The 23,686-nt window shown below is 37.1% G+C and overlaps 3 protein-coding genes and 2 non-coding genes across 6 annotated transcripts; 2 read left to right on the forward strand and 3 right to left on the reverse strand.

Moving 5' to 3' along the window:
* The first annotated feature begins 1,269 nt into the window (after positions 1-1,269).
* On the forward strand, positions 1,270-1,774 carry LOC103451550 (monothiol glutaredoxin-S6-like). Its single transcript, XM_008390961.4, has one exon. The coding sequence runs from the start codon at positions 1,310-1,312 to the stop codon at positions 1,628-1,630; it is 321 nt and encodes a 106-aa protein (XP_008389183.1). The 5' UTR covers positions 1,270-1,309; the 3' UTR covers positions 1,631-1,774.
* A 5,560-nt stretch (positions 1,775-7,334) lies between these two features.
* Positions 7,335-8,154, forward strand: LOC103451549 (monothiol glutaredoxin-S6-like). The gene has a single exon (XM_008390960.4). It carries the CDS (start codon positions 7,538-7,540, stop codon positions 7,859-7,861), a length of 324 nt encoding a protein of 107 aa, XP_008389182.1. The 5' UTR covers positions 7,335-7,537; the 3' UTR covers positions 7,862-8,154.
* A 389-nt stretch (positions 8,155-8,543) lies between these two features.
* Positions 8,544-10,329, reverse strand: LOC103451548 (uncharacterized). The gene is made up of 2 exons (XR_001791817.3): positions 10,070-10,329; positions 8,544-9,098 (listed from the first exon to the last, which is right to left on the reverse strand). It is a non-coding gene; the product is annotated as an uncharacterized protein (transcript).
* On the reverse strand, positions 10,277-10,349 carry TRNAR-ACG (transfer RNA arginine (anticodon ACG)). Its single transcript has one exon. It is a non-coding gene; the product is annotated as a tRNA-Arg (tRNA).
* Positions 10,350-10,976: 627 nt separating this feature from the next.
* On the reverse strand, positions 10,977-14,979 carry LOC103430624 (BTB/POZ domain-containing protein At1g03010-like). 2 transcript variants are annotated; one of them, XM_070819443.1, is made up of 5 exons: positions 14,726-14,979; positions 14,496-14,633; positions 13,368-13,434; positions 12,022-13,221; positions 10,977-11,704 (listed from the first exon to the last, which is right to left on the reverse strand). In XM_070819443.1, the coding sequence occupies exons 2-5, from the start codon at positions 14,585-14,587 to the stop codon at positions 11,162-11,164; spliced, it is 1,902 nt and encodes a 633-aa protein (XP_070675544.1). In that variant the 5' UTR covers positions 14,588-14,633; positions 14,726-14,979; the 3' UTR covers positions 10,977-11,161. The 2 variants fall into 2 exon arrangements, with proteins under 2 accessions (XP_070675544.1, XP_017186498.1); XM_017331009.3 differs by lacking the exons at positions 14,496-14,633; positions 14,726-14,979 and adding an exon at positions 13,525-13,769.
* Between the last annotated feature and the right edge of the window lie 8,707 nt (positions 14,980-23,686).

A 23,686-nucleotide genomic window follows, 5' to 3' on the forward strand; every position in this document is an offset into this window, starting at 1 on the left:
TTATATTTTCATGCTGCGAAGGGCCCAAGGGGCAGATTAACTAACGATTTTAGGGAGTGCTGGTGGTGTCACCGCAAGTGGAAATCCTACTTTCCGTGATCCATTTTTAGTGAATTATCTTTTTTTTCACATTTATTTATGACGAATTACTTCTTTTGGTACTTTCAATCGAGATAATTCTAGAGTTTCAATCTATGTTTTGCACAGGACTACTAAAATCTCGGATCCGGCCTTGCTAGTTGATCACCTTTAATCAAAATCTCATGTATCCAAATTTTTCCTTCTATTGACTTTATATACAAGCTTTTCGGTTCTTTTAGGTTCTCTTCATCAGTTGAATGGGACGCGAATCTTGTTATCCTACTCATTAGATAAACCCAACTTATTTCTCCACTTAACTAGATTCTTCCGAATAAGATCAGCTATAGGCAATAACGGATAAATACCAAAATACACTAATCTTATGATTTTCATTCACTTAATTATTAATTGTTGATATGTGAATATTTACACTAAATTCATTAAAATTATAGAAAGATTTAAATTTGAGTGCAAAAGATAGAGCAGGTTGTCAAATCTGCTCACTTAATTATTAATTTAGTAATAAGTATATTCAAAAGATGATAATTCATGTCTGTCTATATATATTGTTTTCTTGTATGATAAGGGTAACTCAGAAATTTAACGCTGCCACAATTTGCATGCAATATATATGTTATGCCACTTGTTTGTTCCATATCCTTCATATCGCGATACATACATGAACAAAAATATACCAAAATTGGAAATGACAAGTTTCGCCTCAACGTTCTTTTCAGAATGCTGGTCTGGCACATGCATGAACAGATATATATCAGTATCATTCATGTATGCAAGCATACCAAATAAAAGAAGTTGGGGCTATGCAATAAAATTAATCAACAATATAAAGAGTAATTTAACTTTGTTATAAAGCATACATAGTGTCCCTTAATTTTTTGTCCCTTAATTTTTTCGACGTGGAATTCACGCTCCCAATGGTCAATCATGTCCTAAACAGAACCAGTGATTCTAGCTAGGGTTACCATCAAGTAATTAACCATGCATGCAAAAAGGGTAATTTGGGAATCGGATTACAATAGCAATTTATCCTACTATCCGTAGCTAACTTTAAGCTTTTATTCTGTGGATCAAACTAAAATATTGCAAATCCTACCATGCACATTGAATAAGTAACCAGTATAAATAGACCTACAATGCACCTCAAGTTACTCATCAAGATAAAATTTCTACAATTTTAACACATACACAAAGCAATTAATATCTAGCAATGGACACAGTGGCAAGATTGGTGGATGAGAAGCCATTGGTGATCTTCAGCAAGAGTTCTTGTTGCATGAGTCACTCTACAAAGTCATTCCTACGTGGGTTTGGAGCAAACCCTACAATTTACGAGCTGGATCAAATGCCGAACGGGCAGCAGATTGAGAGAGCACTGCTGCAGCTCGGTTGTCGGCCAAGCGTACCTGCTGTGTTCATAGGGCAGCAGTTCGTCGGCGGAAATAATACAGTCATGGGTCTCCATGTACAGAATAAGCTTGTCCCTCTCCTCATGAGAGCTAAAGCTATTTGGATTTGGAACGAAAAGTAGTGTGTGTGTGTGTGTGTGTGTAGATTTAATATTCAGTTATGTACTGAACCCTAAATTCTAAACCACCGGCCCTACGAAGGGGCCGGTTCGATCTTTTTGTACTTTGATCTAGGTATATGAGTACCAAATTGAGAACTTCTGTCACTACGTTTATGAATACTGTAATTGCATATACTTCTAGCTCTTTCTTTCCTTAATTTTTATTTTTGTCGGAGATTACTTATGTATTGTATTTGATACAAAATGCAGTGGGTTGAAGAATAACTCTCTATCTACGAGAGCAAACCACTTACAACATTACAAGCAACCCATTCACTTTTTATCTCAACCTTAATTAAGTTCGAGAAGGATACATTAATTAAGAGGCCTTTGGATTTTGTTTTCTGAACTATAGATTACGTACTGAAACCTTCTTATGAAATATAAATCTAGCTAATTAAGGGGAAAATCTGGATACACTTGTTAATTGATGATTTGGATTACAACTCTTCTTACTTTTCCATTACCAGTGAGCCACCGGACCTTTGGTCTCAAGACAAAACTGCTCATGTAATAACGTGATAAATAATGGCAGTGAGAGAGTTATATGGTCCACCTTGCTGGTACGTTTGAGCAATTAGATTCTGTTGAGCTCTGAAGATTTTAAGCTACTTGCATGTACCATGTGATAAAATTTGTATATTAGCTATAATAGAAGGGCTTTATGCAATGAAGATGTTATTGTGGTATTATTATAAACATTGTCACTCATGTATTATCATTGGAGAAGGTTAAACTATATGTCATGTGTATTTTGTATTTATTTGAAATGCTCCTATAATGATGACATTCTCATTGTTTAGAAGAGCTTGAAAAGGATTTCATGGAATGATCGAATGAGTGCACAACAACATATTTTAGTGTTTCAAAGCAATAATGTGATGCTATGTATATGTTTTTCTTCACATAACATTGTCTTTTTACTCGAAGCACTACGGCACCAGTGTATCCATTCCATGCAAATCTCTCCCCCGGAGTTGACGATCGAATGACATCATACTATGAATAATCACGTGTTGCATGAGAGGTCCCAGCTGGATGCTCACATATGTCCTGCAAAAATGACAAGAAAACATGGAATAGGAACCACGTGATGACAAGGAAAAGAAGAAAAGAACAACTTATCAGAGCTTTACACGTACAAAAAAATGCCATATTGGGAATTTTCTGACGTCGATAAACTTCATTTTGTCTAGGGTTTTAGCTGTGCTGCAAACTAACGTACGTAGATTTCTATCTGGTGGATATTTTAAAACCAAAACAAGCAAAGTCGATAATAACGTTTTGTGATGCCACGAACCGTCCTTGCATTGCAAATATCTTTTATATATTCTTGTTAGACATATGTTATCCACAAAAATACATTCCCCACTTATCCAGAAAAAGTAAAATTTAAAATTGACGTCCTACCAATTATTCTTATGCATGCAGCCTATTGAAATAACAAAACCACGTCTCATGAATTTGAAAAATTAAGGCTAAATAGCTAAAATGGTCTCTGAGATTTGCATAACCCATCACTTTGGTTCCTAACATTTCAAATCAATAAAAGTGGTCCCTGAGATTGTCTATCATCTATCATTTTGGTTCTTCCGTTAAAAACTTCGTTAAGTGTCCCGGAGCTCTTGGCCAGAAGTTTGGGCAATTTTCAAAGTTTTGTAACTCAATCGTTTCTTAACCAAATTCGACCCATAATATATCAAAATGAAGATAGGTTAGAATAAGATTATACCTATTTGGAAGCCCAATGGCTGCCGGAGATGGCCGAAAAATAGCCTCAAAGTGGACTGGTTCGAGGGAAAACTAGAAAACTCGCCGGAAACTGGGTAAACTTTAAACATTCATAACTTCTTCAATCCTCAAAGAAATCAAGTGATTCAAAAATGAAAATCATACTTCTCAATAAGACGAAGAGAATGGTCCTTTTTAGACAGCTAAATCATTACGGTTTGTCCGAAAAAAGGTTCGAAAGTGGCTAACTCAAGACCAAGACAACCACTTTTGTGCCGTTTTTCGGCCAAACCACGTCGAGTTAGCTATCGAAAAAGGTATCATTCTCTTTGTCTTGTCAAGAAGTATGATTTTAGTTTTTGAATCACTTGATTTTGTTGATTATTGAAGAAGTTATAAACATTTAAAGTTTATCTAGTTTCCGGCAAGTTTTCCAGTTTTCCAGTTTTCCTTCGGACCAGTCAACTTTGAGGCTATTTTCCGGACATCTTCGGTAGCTATTGGGCTTCCGAATAGGTATAATCTTATTCTACACTTTCCTATCTTCATTTTGATATATTATGGGTCGAATTTGGTTAAGAAACGATTGAGTTACGAAGCTTTGAAAATTGCCCAAACTTCTGGCCAAGAGCTCCGGGATACTTGATGGAGTTTTTAACGGAATGACCAAAATGATGGATGGTGGACAATCTCAGGGACCACTTTTATTGATTTGAAATGTTAGGGACCAAAGTGATGAGTTATGCAAATCTCAGGGACCATTTTGGCTATTTAGCCAAAAATTAATGCAAACTATTGAGCTAGGTGCTTATATAGTTATTTTCCTCTGTTAAATTTTTGAATTGGTTTGCCACTTAGTACTACGGTATAATAGTGTTTCTTTTCACTTAAGTGAGAGATCTTAGCTTTGATTTTCGCCAAAGACGAATTTGAATCACATTATTGCTAACTCATTGTGAGGCTTAGCCAACTTCCCTACCCCTTTAATGTAGATAATATCGTTTGTGCAAAAAAAAAAAAAGGAATTGGTCTACGTAGGTGTCCACTATTAAGGGAATATTTTTGATCATCACCTTATTTATTACTATTAGATTTGTTTAAATTTCGAAATCTGTGTAGTGAATATAGACACAAATCTCAAAACTTAAACTCATCTAATGGTGATAAGTAGAATGGTGAGCAATACCACCACTTGAGAGTCGTGAGCAAAGGTGCAGCCCACCATTAATCAACATTTATATTGTTTTAACTTAATTATATGCAATCCAATTGGTTACGAAATCATTACGAGCTTCATTAGATTTCTAAGGTGATACATATGCTTCAACATCTTGCATGCAAAAGCTTTCTAAAAATTTAAGAAAATTTGCAGGAACTTTTGCTAATAAGTTATAAACCTACAAGTATATACAAAAGTTGTCATTAGATTTAATTTTATCGAAAAAAATCACAATATTCAAGGATGAAATCAAAAGGATATTTATGAGATTTAAGTAAGAATATATATGATTTGATTACTTATAGTCACTTTAAATTAATAAGCTCAGGTATCAGGTTCATATATTATCAATATCATCCTGATTTTGTTAATAAAATGTATATCGTAGCTCCAGACAAATCTAACTTTATGAAAAATATTATCCGGATGGCATGCTGATCAGTTGCATGAACATTATGCTCTTGAAACCCTAATCTCAGAATAAAAATCAGACAAAATCAGTTCTATGATCATCCGGAAAAGCTATATATACCTACGAATGCGACTGGCTTTTATATATATATATATATTTGAACAAACTAATAAGTGGCATTTGCAATAAGAACCGATCGTACGTGAAGGTTTTGTTTCTTTTTTTGACGTTAGTGTTTGCTACCTACCCACGTGAAAGTTCTTTATTCAAATCTTGATTTAGTTTCTTTTGATTGGACTACTCTGCAAAAGGTACGTACAAAATTCTTAACGGGTAGCTTATATTACATCCTTAAGTTATGATTCTTTATCGACGAGATCATGGCTCGAATTTGATTATAGGGGTTAAGATCCTTGTTTGACAACAATGCTCACTACAAGAAAAATGGACAATAACTACGGAAAAAGCATGGTTGTTGTTGAAGTAGCTATTGCTAAAAGCATGACAAAAATCGGAAAACGTTATAGTATTGTTATAATTTATTACTTTTAGGCATGTTTTTTGACTTTTTATCACGCTTTTGGCAATAATTACGCTAACAACAACAACCACGTTTTGGTCATTCAGTTGTCAAAATGTGAGTGCATAAATAGCAAAATGAGCTATGGGGTTCCAATATCCTCCCATTGCAGCATATCAGTTTAAACTTTTTATCTTTCTGAACATCTAATTATCCATTATAATGATGAGCTTTCATTGTAAACATATTGTTTGTCAAGAAAATAGCAAGCTTTTAGTCATACTTGCTAACAGACCACATAAACATAATATTGGATTCCTAAATATATAGGTCATATTTTGCATCTCTTCTTCTTCTTCCTTTTTTTTTTTTTTTTTTTTTTTTTGAGAAAGATGTTTAGCATCTCTTAAATTAATAAAAAAAATAAAAAAATAAAAAAACACATGTTATGGTATCTTCCCCTACTTGTACGGTAATCACGTGGATTTATTAAAAAGGAAGATTAGCCTTTATATTAAGCATATTTTGTCCCTCACAAAATCGCTTTTGGTGCTTCAACTGAAATGGATGGGAATCTTTCGCCCCTTCGGATAAACCCACTTCAGCTGTCTCCACCTCAGCAGAATATAGGGCAGATGCTCCAAAACAGATAGGGTAGAAAGATGGTGTCCTTTATTTCGATATGGGTTTAGCTATCTACATACATATTTTTACTTTTCATATATCGTTATTAATTTTTGGCTGTTAGATCGAATGATTTGAATAAAATCAATGAAGAAAAATTAATAAGAGTGTAAAAAGTAAAAAAAAAAAGTGTGTAAATAACACTACCCTTTTAATACATGTCCAAAAGCTTTATTACCATAAATTCCACTATTTCCACCTGCTACAGTGACATCCTTCAATGAAACCCTATCTTTATTCAATCATATTAGAGCCCTTTGGGATTTCTTCTTCAAAAATCATTTCTGCTTATAAGTGTTTTTGTTAGAAGCGTTTTTATAACAAAATCCGTTTGAGAAATTCATGTGCTTTCTAGAGAAAAACACTTGAAATGCTTCCGAAATAGCTCTTGACAAAGAATCTATAAGAAATGCTTCTATAACCTAAAAACACTTCTAAATTAATCTGCAAACGTAGCCAGAATCACTTTTAGCTGTTAGAAAGCACATTAAACCCTTGCAGATTGCTACTAAAGAAAATTTTAACTATTTTTCTACAAAAAATTTTAGATTTGCCCACAATAAATTGTTCCAACCGAGTCTCAGCGTCTTTGAGACAAAAATACCACCCACTCTTCTTTCCAAATGAATACAAATGCAACTGCAAAGAAATAATAAGACTTGAGATAATCGACTGAATGCTTATGATTGATATCAAAGGTTACCATACAAGAGACCTAATTTAAGTAGGGTATATTAATACAGTTCAATGTATAAAGATACAATACATGTACTCAGTTCAATTTACAAGGATACAATACAGTAACTATTTCTAGAAGAATCTGCGGCATTAGCTGGACTATGGGCCGTCTCTCTAATAGCAACGATTGTACCCTAAGTCTGAGTTTGTTCGTAGCACTCATAATTTTCTTTGCAAAAAGCGGCCAAAAATATTTTTCGCTATCTAAAAATGCTTTTAGCCATTTCAACCATTTCAAAAACACTACCAAATTATCGTTACGTTACACTGATGATTAGGCCATGAATATGCCTCTGTCGTACACATCTTTTGCAAGTTGTTATTCCACAAGGACATTTCCAAAGGACAACACTAGTTTGAAGAGAGCCAAAAAGGGGTCATTATCAACTAATTATTCTATCTGCCCCATCTGCAAAGCAATGCAATGCACTATAAAATAGACCACTCGAGTGTTCTAAGTTCCTCACAGCAAGAAGCTAGCAAGCTCGACTAGTTCACTTCAGTCTTCACAACCCACACATTTCCCTACTCTTTTAATCGTTTGTCTCCGGGCTCTGACTCGCAATGGACACGATAACAAGCATGGTGGCCGAAAAGCCGGTGGTGATCTTCAGCAAGAGCTCTTGTTGCATGAGCCACACCATCAAGACACTCATATCGAGCTACGGGGCAAACCCAACTGTGTATGAGCTAGATGAAATGCCAAATGGGCAGGCTATTGAAAGGACACTAGTTCAGGAGCTGAGGTGCGAACCAAGTGTGCCAGCCGTTTTCATAGGGCAACAGTTCGTTGGCGGAGCTGAAAAGGTCATGAGCCTCCAAGTCAGAAACCAGCTTGTCCCAATGCTCATAAGGTCCAATGCTATTTGGGTTTGGAATAGAACCTGAATGACATTCTCATATATCTATAACATATATTATACTATAAAATCCAGACCTACACTACTTAACAAAGCTCAAATAACAGTTCTTCTATTCCCTCTTAGCATTTCTTGTTTCGGTTGGTATCATGAACGGGAGTCAGTACGAGGTCGATATATACTCTATAAAGCTAAGCTTTTTTCACCTTCTTTATCTTGTACTAGTACTACCCTTGATTTCCTCTTGTCGAAGTGGATGAACTTGTATGTCTTTAGTTCCTGTAATCTCCCTTAACTATATTATATGCATGTTTAATAAAAGCAGAGAGCACTCATATACTTAACTGCAATAGTTCTACAACTGCTCAGCATATAGCATCAACCGAGATTTATGAACCACAAAAATATGAAAACTTACTGATGCTGAACTTACCTCATGCTCAAAGGAAATCCATCAAACAAGAAAATGGGACCTTAAGTTCTCTAATTCGTGGTTAGGATGCCACGAATAGGTCTTGCATTTTGCTTTACTTTATTCTGGTTCTGAAAAAAATATCCACTAAAGTTGACATTTGCCCACAAGCTGTAGTACATCTCACAATTTCCTTCTTGTTCACAATATATGGATAGAAATTCATTTCCGTAAAATACCATGCAGACAATAAGAAAAAATACGATGAGCTTTAAATGGATCATAACTACAACCGACATATACAAATGCAGACTCTTATTACCTTATCAATGTCAACGTTACACAGTGAATCCATAATTTTACATCTGTGAAAGATGGGATATATGGATACTTCACAAACGGGTAATTATTTAAACTAAACCAAATAAAGCATTTCTATCTTTATCAAATAACATACATAACAAACAAAACTAGGAAAGAAATACATGCGCTGCACATTTGTGATAGGTTCTCACTTCTCGCAAAGAGCGAGAGGGTGAAGAAACTAAGAGAGCCTTTCTTCAAATTTGGTAAAAAGCTCTGCTGAGGAAGAGAGAAGTTTATGTATTCAAAAAAGTTTGATTGTTCGATTACCCATGAAAAATGGTTTGAGCAGATCCATCACTTCTGAATATATTCTTTTAAGAATGGACTTGTCTGCTCTAGGATTGCATTCCGTCTCCAGTTTTCCACCGCCCTCTGAACCGTAGCATTTGCCTTGTGTATCTCTTCACCAGAGAATTTGTGCTCTATGATTCCTAAAGGTCCAGGCTGCAGTACTTTCACCACAGTTTCCATCTCTCGCTCTAGCTTCCTATGCAACAAGAAACATGATATAATCCCAATTAAATGCAAATAAAAATTAAAATAATATGCTAAGAAAAAACTCGCAAAATATAATAAATATAGAAAGAAAGACGTCAAGCACACAACTGACATTCAGCAGAAACATCACTCCCTTCTCTCAGATACATAACTTTTAGGGCCATCAGAACTAGTTAATAGCAAGAATTCGATACACAGGGCATCAGAGAGACACATAAAATTCAGCCCCTACTATTACAAATGGCATAGAACACAGTTTTTGTTTAATTCATGACCCAAACATACAAAAAACCTACAATTAAAAACAATCCTGGAGGTTTTAACGAAATCCTTCGAATTCCCCCATGTGCTTTCAAAGGGAGACAAAAGGGGAAAATAGCTTCCTTTCCACAGTGCAGCAAGCAATTTCAACTTGGGAACACGGCATGATCAGGGTCGGGCCAGCGGGTTAATCTTTGATTAATCAGTTCACCCACCCTACAAAACATGCTACCAATTCAAACTGCAAATTTTTTTTCTTTTATCATTCATATAAAGATCCCAGCTTGCAACTCTCACTGAGAATTTTACAAAAAAAAAGTCGTACCCAGTGCACAAGGCTCCTGCTTTACGCAGGGTCTGGGAGAGGTGAATGTCGGCTAGCCTTACCCCCATTTACAGCAGAAAGTAAATTAATTTTACCAAACAACTACGGCTAATGCCAATACCCATATGCCCTAAATCAATTTAATCAATCTGGGAAATAGATGAACCGAAACCAAACAGACAAGTTTAAACTCAAAGCTTTAAACTTTTAAGAAGAATTAGGGCTAATTACACACAAATCAAACTACAGAAAACCCACATAATCAACCACTAATTATCAGCAATCTTCTCGGCATCATTTGAAAACCCTAAAACTGAAACGAAGAAACAAAGAAAAAAATTGAAATTTTAGATTAGGGTTTTAATAGGAGGTACATGAAGATTCTGGAGAAGGGCAACACCGGCCTGCTCATATCTCTCTCTCGATTGATCGCTAGATGATGCGCCGCCGTCTCTCTTTTGTTCTACAACTATTGCACGCAGAGATATCTTCTGCTCGAGATACTAAAACGTCGTCGTTCCACGCTTCCCTTGAAAACGCGCGAAGCAGCAACCGAGGACAAAAAAAAATTAAAAAGAAAACGACTCTGCTGGGGATCGAACCCAGAATCTCTGGTTTCGTAGACCAGCGCCTTATCCATTGGGCCACAGAGTCAATTTGTTATTATACCAATCAATGTCTTATTTGTAAATAAGTTGTCAAGCATCTTTGAGTTGATTAGTAAGCCCCAATTAAATTTCTCTATACAGGATGTCACATTGCATTGCGTCATTAAAAATGTATTGATAATATGTTGGTGAGGTTTTTTTACGGCGATGAAGTGACACGTGATCATGATTAATCTTGGTAAAAAAAACAAACTTCATACGTTGTTGAGCTCATTGCCCTTAATCTAGTTGAAACAATATCCTTTGGTAAAAAAACAAACTTCATACGTTGTTGAGCTCATTGCTTTTAATCTTAATCTAATTGAAACGACATCCTTTGGTAAAAAACAAACTTCGTATGTTGTTGAGCTCTTAATCTAGTTGAAACGACATCCTTTAGAAAATACCCCACCCCAACCAAAAAAAAACCAAACTCACTAGTTAAGGCCAAATTTTGGTTTGGTGTGTGCCTACTGCATTTAGATCTCTGACATCAAACATGACATAATGTTATTGTTTGTCTCAAACATAAAAAGTTTTTAGATATAGCCATCACACAATCACGTGATGTTACTAATTCACATATTATATCACGAACGGAAAAGATTTCACCAAAAGTTCAAGGGAGCTGTGATTTCATGAATACAAGTTATATATATGTATAACAAATAGAATCTCAAAGCACACTCAAAAAACTTTCAAACTTAGATTAGAATTTAGAAAAAGCCACCACACTTACTTATAATCATACTAATACAACAATTATATATACTATACGCTCTTGTTACACTTAGTATACATATTCACACTCCTAGTTTGTCATGAAACCGAATGGCGCCTTCGCTTCTGGAACGGAAATCTGGACTCCGAATGCGCCTTCCCCCCTAAAGGCTTGATACTATTGATCTTGAACAATGCATTGAGCTTCCCCAACTTTTTGGTGAACGATTTGAACAGCTTGTTTGCAGGATGTGACTTCACAAGCTCTTGTTTCATAGAAACATGATCTTTTTCTAAGTCTGTCAGCCTCATCCGCATTCTCGCAACTTCAAGCTTCAGCTCTCGGTTCTCTCTTCTGACTGACGCGTAGTTGTCCCTTGGCGAAATGGCTCCACTGCCTGCACCACTGCCTGATCGCTGAGGGAATTGTGTACCGTTTATTGCCCCGAAGAAGAACTGGTTGTGGCCACCGTTCATTGCATTTCTGAGCCTGATTTGCTCAAAGTAGAGCACTTGAACTGCCATCTGTACTGGTAGCCTTTCGTTCTGCGCTGCGTGACTGCAGGCTTCTTGGGATAGTTTCTGGCAGTCGATGGTTTTGCAGAGGCGGTAGCGTTCAGAGTCCTTGAGGTTAGGATGCACCTATAGACAAACACAAAGCAGATTGGTATTGATCAACATCTTGAAAAGAAAAATGCATGCACAAAATTTAAAGGGAAATGATTTCCGCACTCCGTTTTTGTCCCCTGCACGCATCTCTCCTCTCCATTGGATTGACTAAGTATCAAGAGCATTGAGGAACAAAAACAAAAGGAGGATTACAGAAGAAGAAAACAAGAGTGCGAAATCTTCTGTCATTGTAGGAAAAAGTTCAGATTTGCTTAGGACTTGCACACAGTGACAGAAAGAAAAGCGAGAGCGAGATATATACATAATGTGTGTGTATATATATTACTCACTTTGAGGAATATATCCACAGCTCGGTAGAGTCCATCACTTAATATTCGAGCATGGTCCGGAAGTAGCTCTGCTAGTGCTATGAACTTTGACGGCATCAAGTTCGAGTCGAGTGCAACTTCTGCAAGATAATTGTCTAGCAACTTTGATACCTTCAGGATTGAACTTTGTTTAGGAGATCCAGGGCTGTCGAAATCATAAACCATTTCGCTTTCGTCCCTCAAGTGATTATCTTCATCATCATCATCCTCATCCAAGTTCAAAAATATCGAAAAGATCCTCAATACAGCATCTGTATCATAGATTGTGCTGTGGTTGTTTCCATGTGAATTTGCCGGAATCAGGATGTCTTCGAGAATTGCCTGATCCAGCTGCAGACCAATCCGCCTTTCTAAATCGGATCTGCAAGAAGTAGACGCTGATGCTGCAATCGCAGTTTTCAACAAGCTCGAAAGAAACGCCATTGGAACTGGACTCTTCCTTGATTGTGTTGGAAGCAAACTAACTATAGCTTCAACAATGATCCTTTGTTTCTTTTGCAATTCTAAATCCAAGAGGCTTCCTTTCACCAATTGGTTATCTCGGACGACAAGTCCTTGAAGAGAATTATGAGCATAGTTAATTAAAATTTTGCTGATCATATCCTGTTTAAGACCCTTGGTTTTCACCGCGGATAGAACGCGTTGGAAGAAGTCGAGGCTAAGCACTGTAAGCGCTTTTCCCCACCAGTCTGCGGGCGTTTCAGGTTCCATATTTGGAGCTCCTTTTGCAGTGAAGTTGTGGTCAAGTTTCAATAAGCCAGAGGTGAGCTGCTCTTTGCATGCATTGTTTGCAATTGCGTTGATAAGCCTGCTTACAAGGTTGGTTTCTTCTGCTGCTGGCAAGAGGGTTTCGCAGCGATGAAGAACTGATATCGACTTTGATATGTTTGGAAGCACCGTCTCCTTCAGATAAGCTTCAGCTCTCGTTTCCATATTTTTCTCAGCATACTCTTCCGTCATTTCCAGGAAGTGCGCTACGCAACGAAGCATGGCAACATTTGACTGCGTAATTTCAACATGAACTCCGTAACAGAACTTTGCAGCTAGCTCAAATCCCTCTGGTCCACCCGGAACAGCAGAGAGAATTATGCGCGAAACTTTTGCATCTTTTGCTTCAAGCAACAGTCTCCGAATCCTTCCACTCTTAGAAACTAGGGGGAACTGCACCACAGTCATCGTCACATTACTAATTCAACAAGTCTTCGTTTAATCGTGACAGAAAGTTATTTTATCTCAAGCTAATGAATAACTATCTTGTAACCGCAACAAATTGAACAACAGACTAGTTCTGAACCGGTTTCACTCACCTTGTGAAGTGCAAAGCTTGATGCTCCTATTTCCACAGTAAGATCGCTAGAAACATCAGAGATTGGCCTGCGTAATAGAATAAATTCGTTGAAAAATGGAAACGAAGCAAGGCAAGAAAATCAATATCTAGGTTACGATCTAGAACCAAATGCATACATTCTCATAGGTACCATCATATCAAAAATCCTGCAGGAACTTTTTCTTTTTGTTTCCTTGGAAGTACACAACACACTCGTTCTAGTTCAATCAAAACATATGGACAGCGTGATTCTCCCTAGATATTAATGATTCGCTATAGGCGGATGGTTCAATAATTGCGAAATGAGTGGTGGATTGGAGTTTGCACATGAAGAGTAATGTTAGATTATGGTAAAGGATAAGAAAGCTGATTAGCTAAGCTAGTTGAGCGGACTAATAATACCACGCAACGGTGTAACAGTCACGCTGAATAAAGCAAGAAGGGTCTGTCACAAACAAGGAACAATTTGTAATTTTGTACAACTGGTCCGTACATGTGTTCAGGGCCGACAGAGGGTAAATACACACAAATAATTGATCCTCAAAACATTAACTTGGGTTGGCAGTTGGCATTTCAAGAATGTTGACAGTGAAATATGGCTACATCTGGACGGCAATCAGCCAGGTGGTCCTCGTGCTATTGTTGTTTCGATTCCGTACTGTCGGGAAGAAGCTCACTTGATTTATTGTGTGACCATGAAATGTTATTATCTTCCTTAATTTCAGAGGAGGGTGGTGGGTGGGGCACAGAAGCTCATACACTGTTTGAAAAACATAGGCTCTGTTTTGACACTCAAATCCCAAAAAAATGTTAAAAAAAAAAAAACTCTATTTTCGTGTCCTTTCGTGTTTCGGGTTGTATTACCGTGCAACATAGAGTTACTAGTAAGTAAGTAGAGACTACCATGTGACTCAAAGCTAGAGAAAATAAGGCTAAAATTAAATGTAGGTAATCAATAAAAGAGATAAAGGAACGCAGAACTGGTGTAATCAAGTTGGCTATTGCAATATGTGCCAAAGTTTAATTCCCGCTCTCGCATTATACTATTTTACATTCGATTAGATATCGCTCGAATATAAAGAAAACAGAAGATGAGGGGGAACATTACCATTCAGTGGCATGCCTTATGCTGGAACTCGGACGAAACGACCGCTTCCCGGAAATGCTAGGCTTCAGTTCACCAATGGTGACGGCCCCCATCTTTCCTCAAACACTTTATGATTAAAATCCTGCAGCTCCAATCCCACTACAAAATTATCAAAAGCCTCAAGCTTTCAACAATATAAGCACTTTTACTAAAAACCCGTCTCAGATTTCTCAAATTTTCAAACACCTTACTTCATAAATTCCCACTCAAAATCCTGCACCTCCAAATCCCACTACAAAAAGTTCAAATGCCTCAAACTTTCAGCAACATAAGCACTTTCCACTAAAACCCCATCTCAGATTTCTCAGTTTCCAGTTGCACATTGCAACATTTGTCGGAGAAATCGTTTGGGGAAAGAGAGAAAAAGAAAAATGCTGCTGGAGAGAGGAGAAAGTCACATGAAACCGAGCAAGAACAAAGGAGGGGACTTTGAAACAATTTAATTACTTTAATGAGTGTCTATGATGAGGTTTTTAATCTAAAAGTCAAGGAATTGCAGCTGCAAAAGCACTTTTCGGTGAAAGGTAGTGAGAGGGAGCGAGTGACTGAGTGAGTTGCTTTTACATGGTTAATGTTTGTGAGGGAATTTTGCAGGATTTCTGAAAGGGCTGCAGTGCTTTTGGGGGTTGTAATCATGGCTAGTGAAAGCTACTCGCTTAAAGCTTTTGCTTAAATTAAGTCGTTAATTATGTGTAAAGCTAATTAAAGTAGAAATTTAAAGGATGAGTGGGTTTACCTGATATAATTAGAACCACAACGCATCCACTTAAACTATATTCCATTGTCCTCTAGAACCAAACATGCATTTCCATCATATATTCCACAAGGGATGTATACCCGTGTTACATACTTTCAGCCACCACGGTTTGGACATCTGGAGGCCTTGTACGGCTCAATGACGAGAAATTATTATGTGATACTGAAACATTGTACATCAAACCTACCAATTCAGGTATCAATTGGCGGGACCTATACCCAATGTGTAGCAAGGAGCGGCAATTAGTGAAAATCTTAAGAGAATATGAGGGGAAAGGTTGTGTGAACGGCACTTGCACATAGATTAGTGAAGAAAGTTGGGATTCCACCATAAATCAATTGATAATATAAGAAGTATCTCAATTACTTATAAGCACATGCAAGGTCCCTTATTTTCTGGATGCGGGATTCATACTCTCAATATACCCCCTCCCGTGTGACAAATTTTCAAACTAGGACGTAGAAACACAAATTAGGTGACTCGGAGCACGTGTGGCCGTTGGACTTCACACGAGGGACAACCTGCTCTGATTCCATAAAGAAATTTGATTCCACCGTAAAATCAATTGGCAATATGAGAAGTAGCCCAGTTACTTATAAGCACATGCAATGTCCTTTCTTTCCCAATATAGGATTCATACTCTCAACAATTAATCAATCATGAGAGACAAGAGAAAAATTGCGTGAATGTCAGTTTGCACATAGGTTAGTCAAGTCTAAGAAACGGAGGCAATACATCTAGTATAGCCTCTTAATCGGCTCTCACACAAGCTTTGAAATGCTAACAGTTGCCCTAAAGCATACGCCAGTCACCTATTCATATTATAACACGGACAAACATCCAGATGATGTTTTTCTCCAATAGGGGTGTCCACAAGTTTACACCCTAGCATATCAGTTTCTTTTAACAAATCCAATAAATAATTTCTGTTGAGATAAGAAATACATTTGGACGAGCAAGCAACCTCAACTTTAAGGAAGTACTTCAAATCTCCCAAGTTTTTCATCTCAAACTCTAATGTAAGATTCTCCTGCAATCTAATTATCTCATCTGAGTCATCCCCTGTAATAATCATGTCATCTACATGGATAATCAGTGCAATTACTTTGTTTAATCTACTCTTCATAAATAATGTATGGTTTGAATGACTCTGATGATACCCATTTTTCTTCATTGCCTGAGTGAACCTGTCGAACCACACACGAGGTGATTTCTTAAGCCCATATAGAGACTTACGCAATATACACACCCCAGTCTTCCCATTCGCATCATATCCGGGAGGAAAAACAACATATACTTCTTCTTCTAGATTCCACCATGAAGGAAAGCATTCTTCATATCAAATTGTTTTAGTGGCCAATCCATATTTGCAGCTAAAGAGATTAAAACACGTACCGTATTCATCCTAGCTACTGGTGAAAAGGTTTCTTGGTAATCCACACCATACGTTTGAGTACAACCCTTCGCCACCAACCTTGCTTTGTATCTGTCACTTGATCTGCCAACCCTGTATTTGATTGTGAATATCCTAACCCCGCCCCACCTAATGCCGAGACCTTTTGTGATAAACTCCACACTTGACGGATTGTGCAAGTGATTATCAAGTTGGGGACAATATCGGTGTTGTTTGAAGTGGGCCTTTCACTCGTCATAATTCAACATGGTATTAGAGTTAGGGAGCAAACTCGTATTGTACTACCACATGATGGGTGGGTCCCCTTGACCGTGCGCAATGATGTTGGGTACTTTGGTCCCACGTGTAGGATGAGTCTCCTTGGCTCAACATGGTTGCCGTTGTGTGGATCTCCCACATGACCACTAATTGGATCCCATGTGAGGAGGCATGTTGAAAAATTCAACATCGGCAACATCATAGTCTTGTTTTACAAGAAAGGCTATAACACAATATAATTCTTTCCTAATAAAGGACTCCTACAATATCTCTAAGGATTCCTACAATATCTACTCTTAATGACTTGTTTTAACATAATTTAACATAATTACCTTGGCAACCCATGCTTGTATTAAATTTGGTTGTGCATTTGTGGTACTCAATAAAGAAATTTGGACGACTGGGCAACCTCAACTCCAAGGAAGTACTTCAAATCTCCCAAGTTTTTCATCTCAAACTCTAATGCAAATTCTCCTACAATCTAATTATCTCATATGAGTCATCCCCTATAATAATCATGTCATCTACATAGATAATCAGTGCAATTACTTTGTTTAATCTAAGCTTCATAAATAATATGGTCTTAATGACTCTAATGATACCCATTTTTTTTCATTGCATGAGTGAACTTGTCGAACCACACATGAGGTGATTGCTTAAGCCCATATAGAGACTTACGCAATATACACACCCCAATCTTCCCATTCGCATCATATCCAGGAGGAAAAACAATATATACTTCTTCTTCTAGATTCCACCATGAAGGAAAGCATTCTTCACATCAAATTGTTTTAGTGGCCAATCCATATTTGCAGCTAAAGAGATTAAAACACGTACCGTATTCATCCTAGCTACTGGTGAAAAGGTTTCCTGGTAATCCACACCATACGTTTGAGTATAACCCTTCGCCACCAACCTTGCTTTGTATCTGTCACTTGATCTGCCAACCCTGTATTTGATTGTGAATATCCTAACTCCACTCTAACTAATACCGAGACCTTTTGTGATAAAACTCCACATTTGATGGATTGTGCAAGTTGTAATTATCAAGTTAGGGACAATATCGATGTTGTTGGAAGTGGGCTTTTCACACGTCTCTCTGATAATTCGACATGGTATCAGAGTCAAGGAGCAAACCCGTAGTGTACTACCACGTGATGGGTGGGTCCCCTTGACCGTGCGCAATGATGTTGGGTACTTTGGTCCCACGTGTAGGATGAGTCTCATTGGTTCAACATGGTTGTAGTTGTGTGGATCTCCCACATGACCACTAATTGGATCCCACGTGAGGAGGCGTATTGAAAAATCCAACATCGGCAACATCATAGTCTTGTTTTACAAGAGAGGCTATAACCCAATATAATTCTTTCCTAATAAAGGACTCCTACAATATCTCTAAGGATTCCTACAATATCTACTCTTAATGACTCGTTTTAACATAATTACCTTGGCAACACATGCTTGTATTAAATTTGGTTTTACATTTGTGGTACTCAGTGCTCTTAGTGTGACAATGTTGGACTCATGATGGCGTGGGATTGAGTCGATCAGGTGGCAATGATAACCTCATCAATTCTTTTTCTTTTTTGTTTGCTGGATGATCGGTTGGTGATGAACAACATTTTAATATTGGAGCAATGTGCAAACTTACGGCACAGGTACACTCTTGCCGTAGTATTGCGTGTCACAAACTCCACGTTACGGAATAAAAACTTACATATATTTTTATTTAATTAATATGAAACGCTACGATAACAGCATACTCATGTAAAAAAATTAATCAAGTTGGTTAACTTCTTTTTCATTGTGAACAGTTGGCAGGTGGTCCAATCCATATGTTGCTTCAACACTGTTACAGAGTAAGCTGGCAGGGCAAAGAGAAGAAATTGGAGTGCCCTGCTCTGCTGGGTGCACTTATTGATTCCAGCCAAGTTCTTGCTTTAATTTGTTTTTCTTATTGGGCACAAACAATGTATCAAATTATGAGTGACCAAGTGAAAAGAACAGTGAGATTCTTGCATACAACTGGTGAAATTCTTGCATACATTTAGAAATATATCATCGATGAAAGCCAAAATTTTATCAAAATGCCGCTTGTAGGTAAAATGATAAAATGAAGATAAAATGAAGGATTTTCCTTCGTTGGAATGAAATTTTTATATATAATGAAAGGTAACAGAAACTATTTAGCAAAATTAAAGCCAAACTTCATTAAGCTCGTGAGTCACAACGTTTTCTTTTATTACAAGTATTATTACTACTCTTACTCAATTACAATATATGAATATATTAAAATATACATTTACTCAAAAAATTATAATTTTGTAGAATTCTTTTATTATAAGCGTTATTACTACTCCTCCTCAATTACAATATATATATATATATATATATATATATATATATATATATATATATATATATATTTACTTAAAAAATTATAATTTTGCAGAATTCTGAAGCTGGACACTGTCACACTGCAGTCTACAGAGCTGCCTCATCAAATCAAAATTTCATCATTTGGTAATAAGCTATTGCATTGGGACTCATTCATTTTTTTTTAAGGTTAATCTAGTTTTCAGAATTTGTGAACCATGTATCAAAGAAATATATTTTAAATCAGATGGGAATTTGGAAAAAATAATAATAAAGTAAGGACAGCATTGGCAAAAGGATGTCTGAGTCCTTCTGTGGTTACCCATGAGGGTGAAAGGAGTTTAAATCATTATTCATTAATGCAGGTGGTGAGTAGAAGTGTGTGGCAGTAATTATTTACAGTAAAAAAGAATTATAAACAAAATCTAAGCACGCTTATTTGGGAATCGAGATCCTCTCTGGATCTCCAAGTTCCGAGCCAACGGACTAAATTTTTTTGGTCATTTAAGGAGGGAAGAAAGAGATATGGGCCCGTGATTTGTGTGAGGTAGGGCAGTGGGACAGACAAATGAGGCCGTAAAGCTTTACATGAGTGGTCCGATCTATGAGTCTGCTGGTTCCAAACACAGTGATTTGGAGAGAATCTCAGTTCTTTATTTTAGACACATGAGAAAAAGCAAAGCATTGCAATGTAGTGATCCAACGTGTGGGTGGGTGGATCATAATGTAGCTTGGGTTATTAATCATTTTAATCCAAGTTAAAGTAAGAACGCCCAGGCGTTTAGGATAATGTGTCAGAAAAAATTAAGTTACGTTCAGTGTTCGATTCTCTTCAACACAATGAAACAAATTTGAAAAGAAACCAACATAGAAAGTGATATGACCCATCATTATTTGCTACTTTTGCTTAAAGTGGTAAACCAGATCAAGTTCTTTAACCTGGGTTTTACAGTATTACTCTAATGTTAATTATGACATAGCTTGAAATATGTTCGAGTAAAGTTTACAGTAAGGAAGAAGGGGAAGGAAAGCAAAAGGCGGAGGTAGCCGCGCGTGGGAACAAAGATTCTCGCCACTCTCTTTTTTTCTTCCCTTCATTTCCTGCCGTTCCTGTTTAAACGCTCAAGATTTCATATTTGTAGAGAGAAACAAAAAAAAAAACAAGTAGAGAGAGAAACAAGAAAAACAATTTGTGAGAGGAGGGGAGGGAGGGGAGGGAAAAAGGGAGGGAAAATGATCCCCATCCCATGCTTGGAGAGATTCGATGACTTACAACTTAGGTAGTGTTATTCACACTCTTTTTTATCTCTCGCACGCCCTTGTTAATTTTGGAAATTGAGAGGGTGTGTAGAAAGTAAAAATGAGTGTGTAGATAACACTATCCGACAACTTAATGTTGTGTCTTCTCTTCTCTTTTGACTTCGAGCATGGCCAGCTCTCATAGTGTGACAAGGCCCGAGAATAAATTCATTGTTGTATGGCTGAACGATAATTACTAGTGGTTCCAGCCACTGTAGCATGTGTATTGCCCAAGGCATAAGGGGGCAAGGGCTCATAATGACTTGACATCACCCTCACCTTCCTCCCGCTTACCACAATCTTCTATCTAGTAATTTCCGAGAATGCATCGTTCCAAAGAGTTGGGTCATTAGGTAGTAGGATTGCTTATCTAAAACTAAAAGCTCATAACTCATAAGTACTTAATTGAAATTTTTATTGACAATCTATGTGTTTCATGGAAAACACTTGAAAGTACTTTGAAGTTTTCCGCTAAACAAAGCACTTTTGACTGTAAAAAACAAATAGTTTAAGACCAACTCCAACCCTTGGACTCAAACTCAAATATTTAGGTTCATTGAAAGACAAAATTTAATTTCAAGACCTAAAATGTATTAATTGTTATGAAATGGTTTTAATCCTAATTTTTTTCGGGTAAGGATATTTTTGTATCTTTGAATTATGTTCTCTAAATTTACTTTTAGGGTAATGCTAGGAAGACTAAATTCGTAGAACAAACTTTGTAAACTAAATGACATGAAAGTTGATGATTGGATTATTACTTAAGTGTTGATTAACGTGCTTATTTTTTATTAGTAATACATTATTTAGTTTGCATATTTAGTTTACCCACATTACTCTTAATTTTACAAAAAATTTAATCTAAAGATGATTTATATTCCGACAAAATTTCTAAAAACGAACAAATCACATCAACCAACCAAACTTTAATATACAAAACAAACCAACCAAACTTCAATACATACACCAATCAAACTTCAATATACAAACCAGCCAACCAAACTTCAATACACACACCAACCAAACTTCAATATCCACCAATTAAAACTACCTAAACAATCACCGGACAACAATAAATTTTCATTTGAGAAATTGCAACACCAAGCCTCACGTAAAGCTTCATAGTTTTTTTCTTCCAATTTCGATCTCTTGCATTTTGTCGTGTAGACACCTTCAGATTTTGCTGATCATATCGTGTTTAAGACCCTTGGTTTTCACCGCGGATAGAACGCGTTGGAAGAAGTCGAGGCTAAGCACTGTAAGCGCTTTTCCCCACCAGTCTGCGGGCGTTTCAGGTTCCATATTTGGAGCTCCTTTTGCAGTGAAGTTGTGGTCAAGTTTCAATAAGCCAGAGGTGAGCTGCTCTTTGCATGCATTGTTTGCAATTGCGTTGATAAGCCTGCTTACAAGGTTGGTTTCTTCTGCTGCAGGCAAGAGGGTTTCACAGCGATGAAGAACTGATATCGACTTTGATATGTTTGGTAGCACCGTCTCCTTCAGATAAGCTTCGGTTCTCGTTTCCATATTTTTCTCAGCATACTCTTCCGTCATTTCCAGGAAGTGCGCTACGCAACGAAGCATGGCAACATTTGACTCTGTAATTTCAACATGAACTCCGTAACAGAACTTTAGCTAGCTCAAATCCCTCTGGTCCAACCGGAACAGAAGAGAGAATTATGCGCGAAACTTTTGCATCTTTTGCTTCAAGCAACAGTTTCCGAATCCTTCCACTCTTAGAAACTAGGGGAAACTGCAACACAGTCATCGTCACATTACTATTTCGACAAGTCTTCATTTAATCGTGACACAAAGTTATTTTATCTCAAGCTAATGAATAACTATCTTGTAACCGCAACAAATTGAACGATAGACTAGTTCTGAACCGGTTTCACTCACCTTGTGAAGTGCAAAGCTTGATGCTCCTATTTCCACAGTAAGATCGCTAGAAACATTAGAGATTGGCCTGCGTAACAGAATATATTCGTTGAAAAATGGAAACGAAGCAAGGCAAGAAAATAATATCTAGGTTACAATCTAGAACCAAATGCATACATTCTCATAGGTACCAACATATCAAAAATCATGCAGGAACTTTTCTTTTTGTTTCCATGGAAGTACACAACACACTCGTTCTAGTTCAATCGAAACATATGGACAGCGTGATTCTCCCTAGATATTAATGGTTCGCTATAGGCAGATGGCTCAATAATTGTGAAATGAGTGATGGATTGGAGTTTGCACACGAAGAGTAATGTTAAATTATGGTAAAGGATAAGAAAGCTAATTAGCTAAGCTAGTTGAGCGGAGTAATAATATCAAGTAACGGTGTAATGGTCACGCTGAATAAAATGACAAGGGTTTGTCACAAACAAGGAACGCCTACAGAGGGTAAATACACACAAATAATTGATCCTCTAAACATTAACTTGGGTTGGCAGTTGGCATTTCAAGAACGTTGACCGTGAAATATGGCTGCATCGGGACAGCAATCAGCCAGGTGTCCTCGTGCTATTGTCGTTTCGATTCCGTACTGTCGGAGAAGAAGGTCACAGTATTTATTGTGTGACCATGAAATGTTATTATCTTCCTTAATTTCAGAAGGGGGGGCGGGGTGGCTCAGAAGCTCATAGACTGTATGAAAAACATAGGCTCTGTTTTGACTAGGCCTGGCAAACGGGTCGTGTCAGTCGTGTTCGTGTCGTTTTCGTGTAACACCTGTTATCTTAACGGGTCGTGTCGTGTCACACCCGTTATCTTAACGGGTCCTTAACAGGTCGTGTCACTTTACCCAACGGGTAAAGTGACCCGACCCGTTATGACCCGTTAAGAAAAATATATTTTTTTTCTTAAATTTGCACATACCACACATTGCCACATAAATATTACTTCAAAACATTAAAACACATTTGTCGTTTAAGTACTACATCTACACTCGAAAATAAGAGCCTAATAAAAAAATAATACATACACTACTAATCTATTACAAATTTTAAATGTGCAAGGATATGCAAAATGAAACAGTTTTTGTTTTCAAGGTTGTGAAATCTT

Source organism: Malus domestica, chromosome 03 (genome assembly GCF_042453785.1).
Source record: "Malus domestica chromosome 03, GDT2T_hap1".
Taxonomy (NCBI): domain Eukaryota; kingdom Viridiplantae; phylum Streptophyta; class Magnoliopsida; order Rosales; family Rosaceae; genus Malus; species Malus domestica.

Bases quoted from the DNA above. Each gene is read 5' to 3' on its own strand.
- LOC103451550 (XM_008390961.4), top strand. From the start codon at position 1,310: ATGGACACAGTGGCAAGATTGGTGGATGAGAAGCCATTGGTGATCTTC.
- LOC103451549 (XM_008390960.4), top strand. From the start codon at position 7,538: ATGGACACGATAACAAGCATGGTGGCCGAAAAGCCGGTGGTGATCTTC.
- LOC103430624 (XM_070819443.1), bottom strand. From the start codon at position 14,587: ATGGGGGCCGTCACCATTGGTGAACTGAAGCCTAGCATTTCCGGGAAG. The intron at 13,435-14,495 runs GTAATGTTCCCC...TCTATTACGCAG, and splicing joins ATAAGGCATGCCACTGAATG to GCCAATCTCTGATGTTTCTA. The intron at 11,705-12,021 runs GTGAGTAATATA...GTTTGTCTATAG, and splicing joins CTGTGGATATATTCCTCAAA to GTGCATCCTAACCTCAAGGA.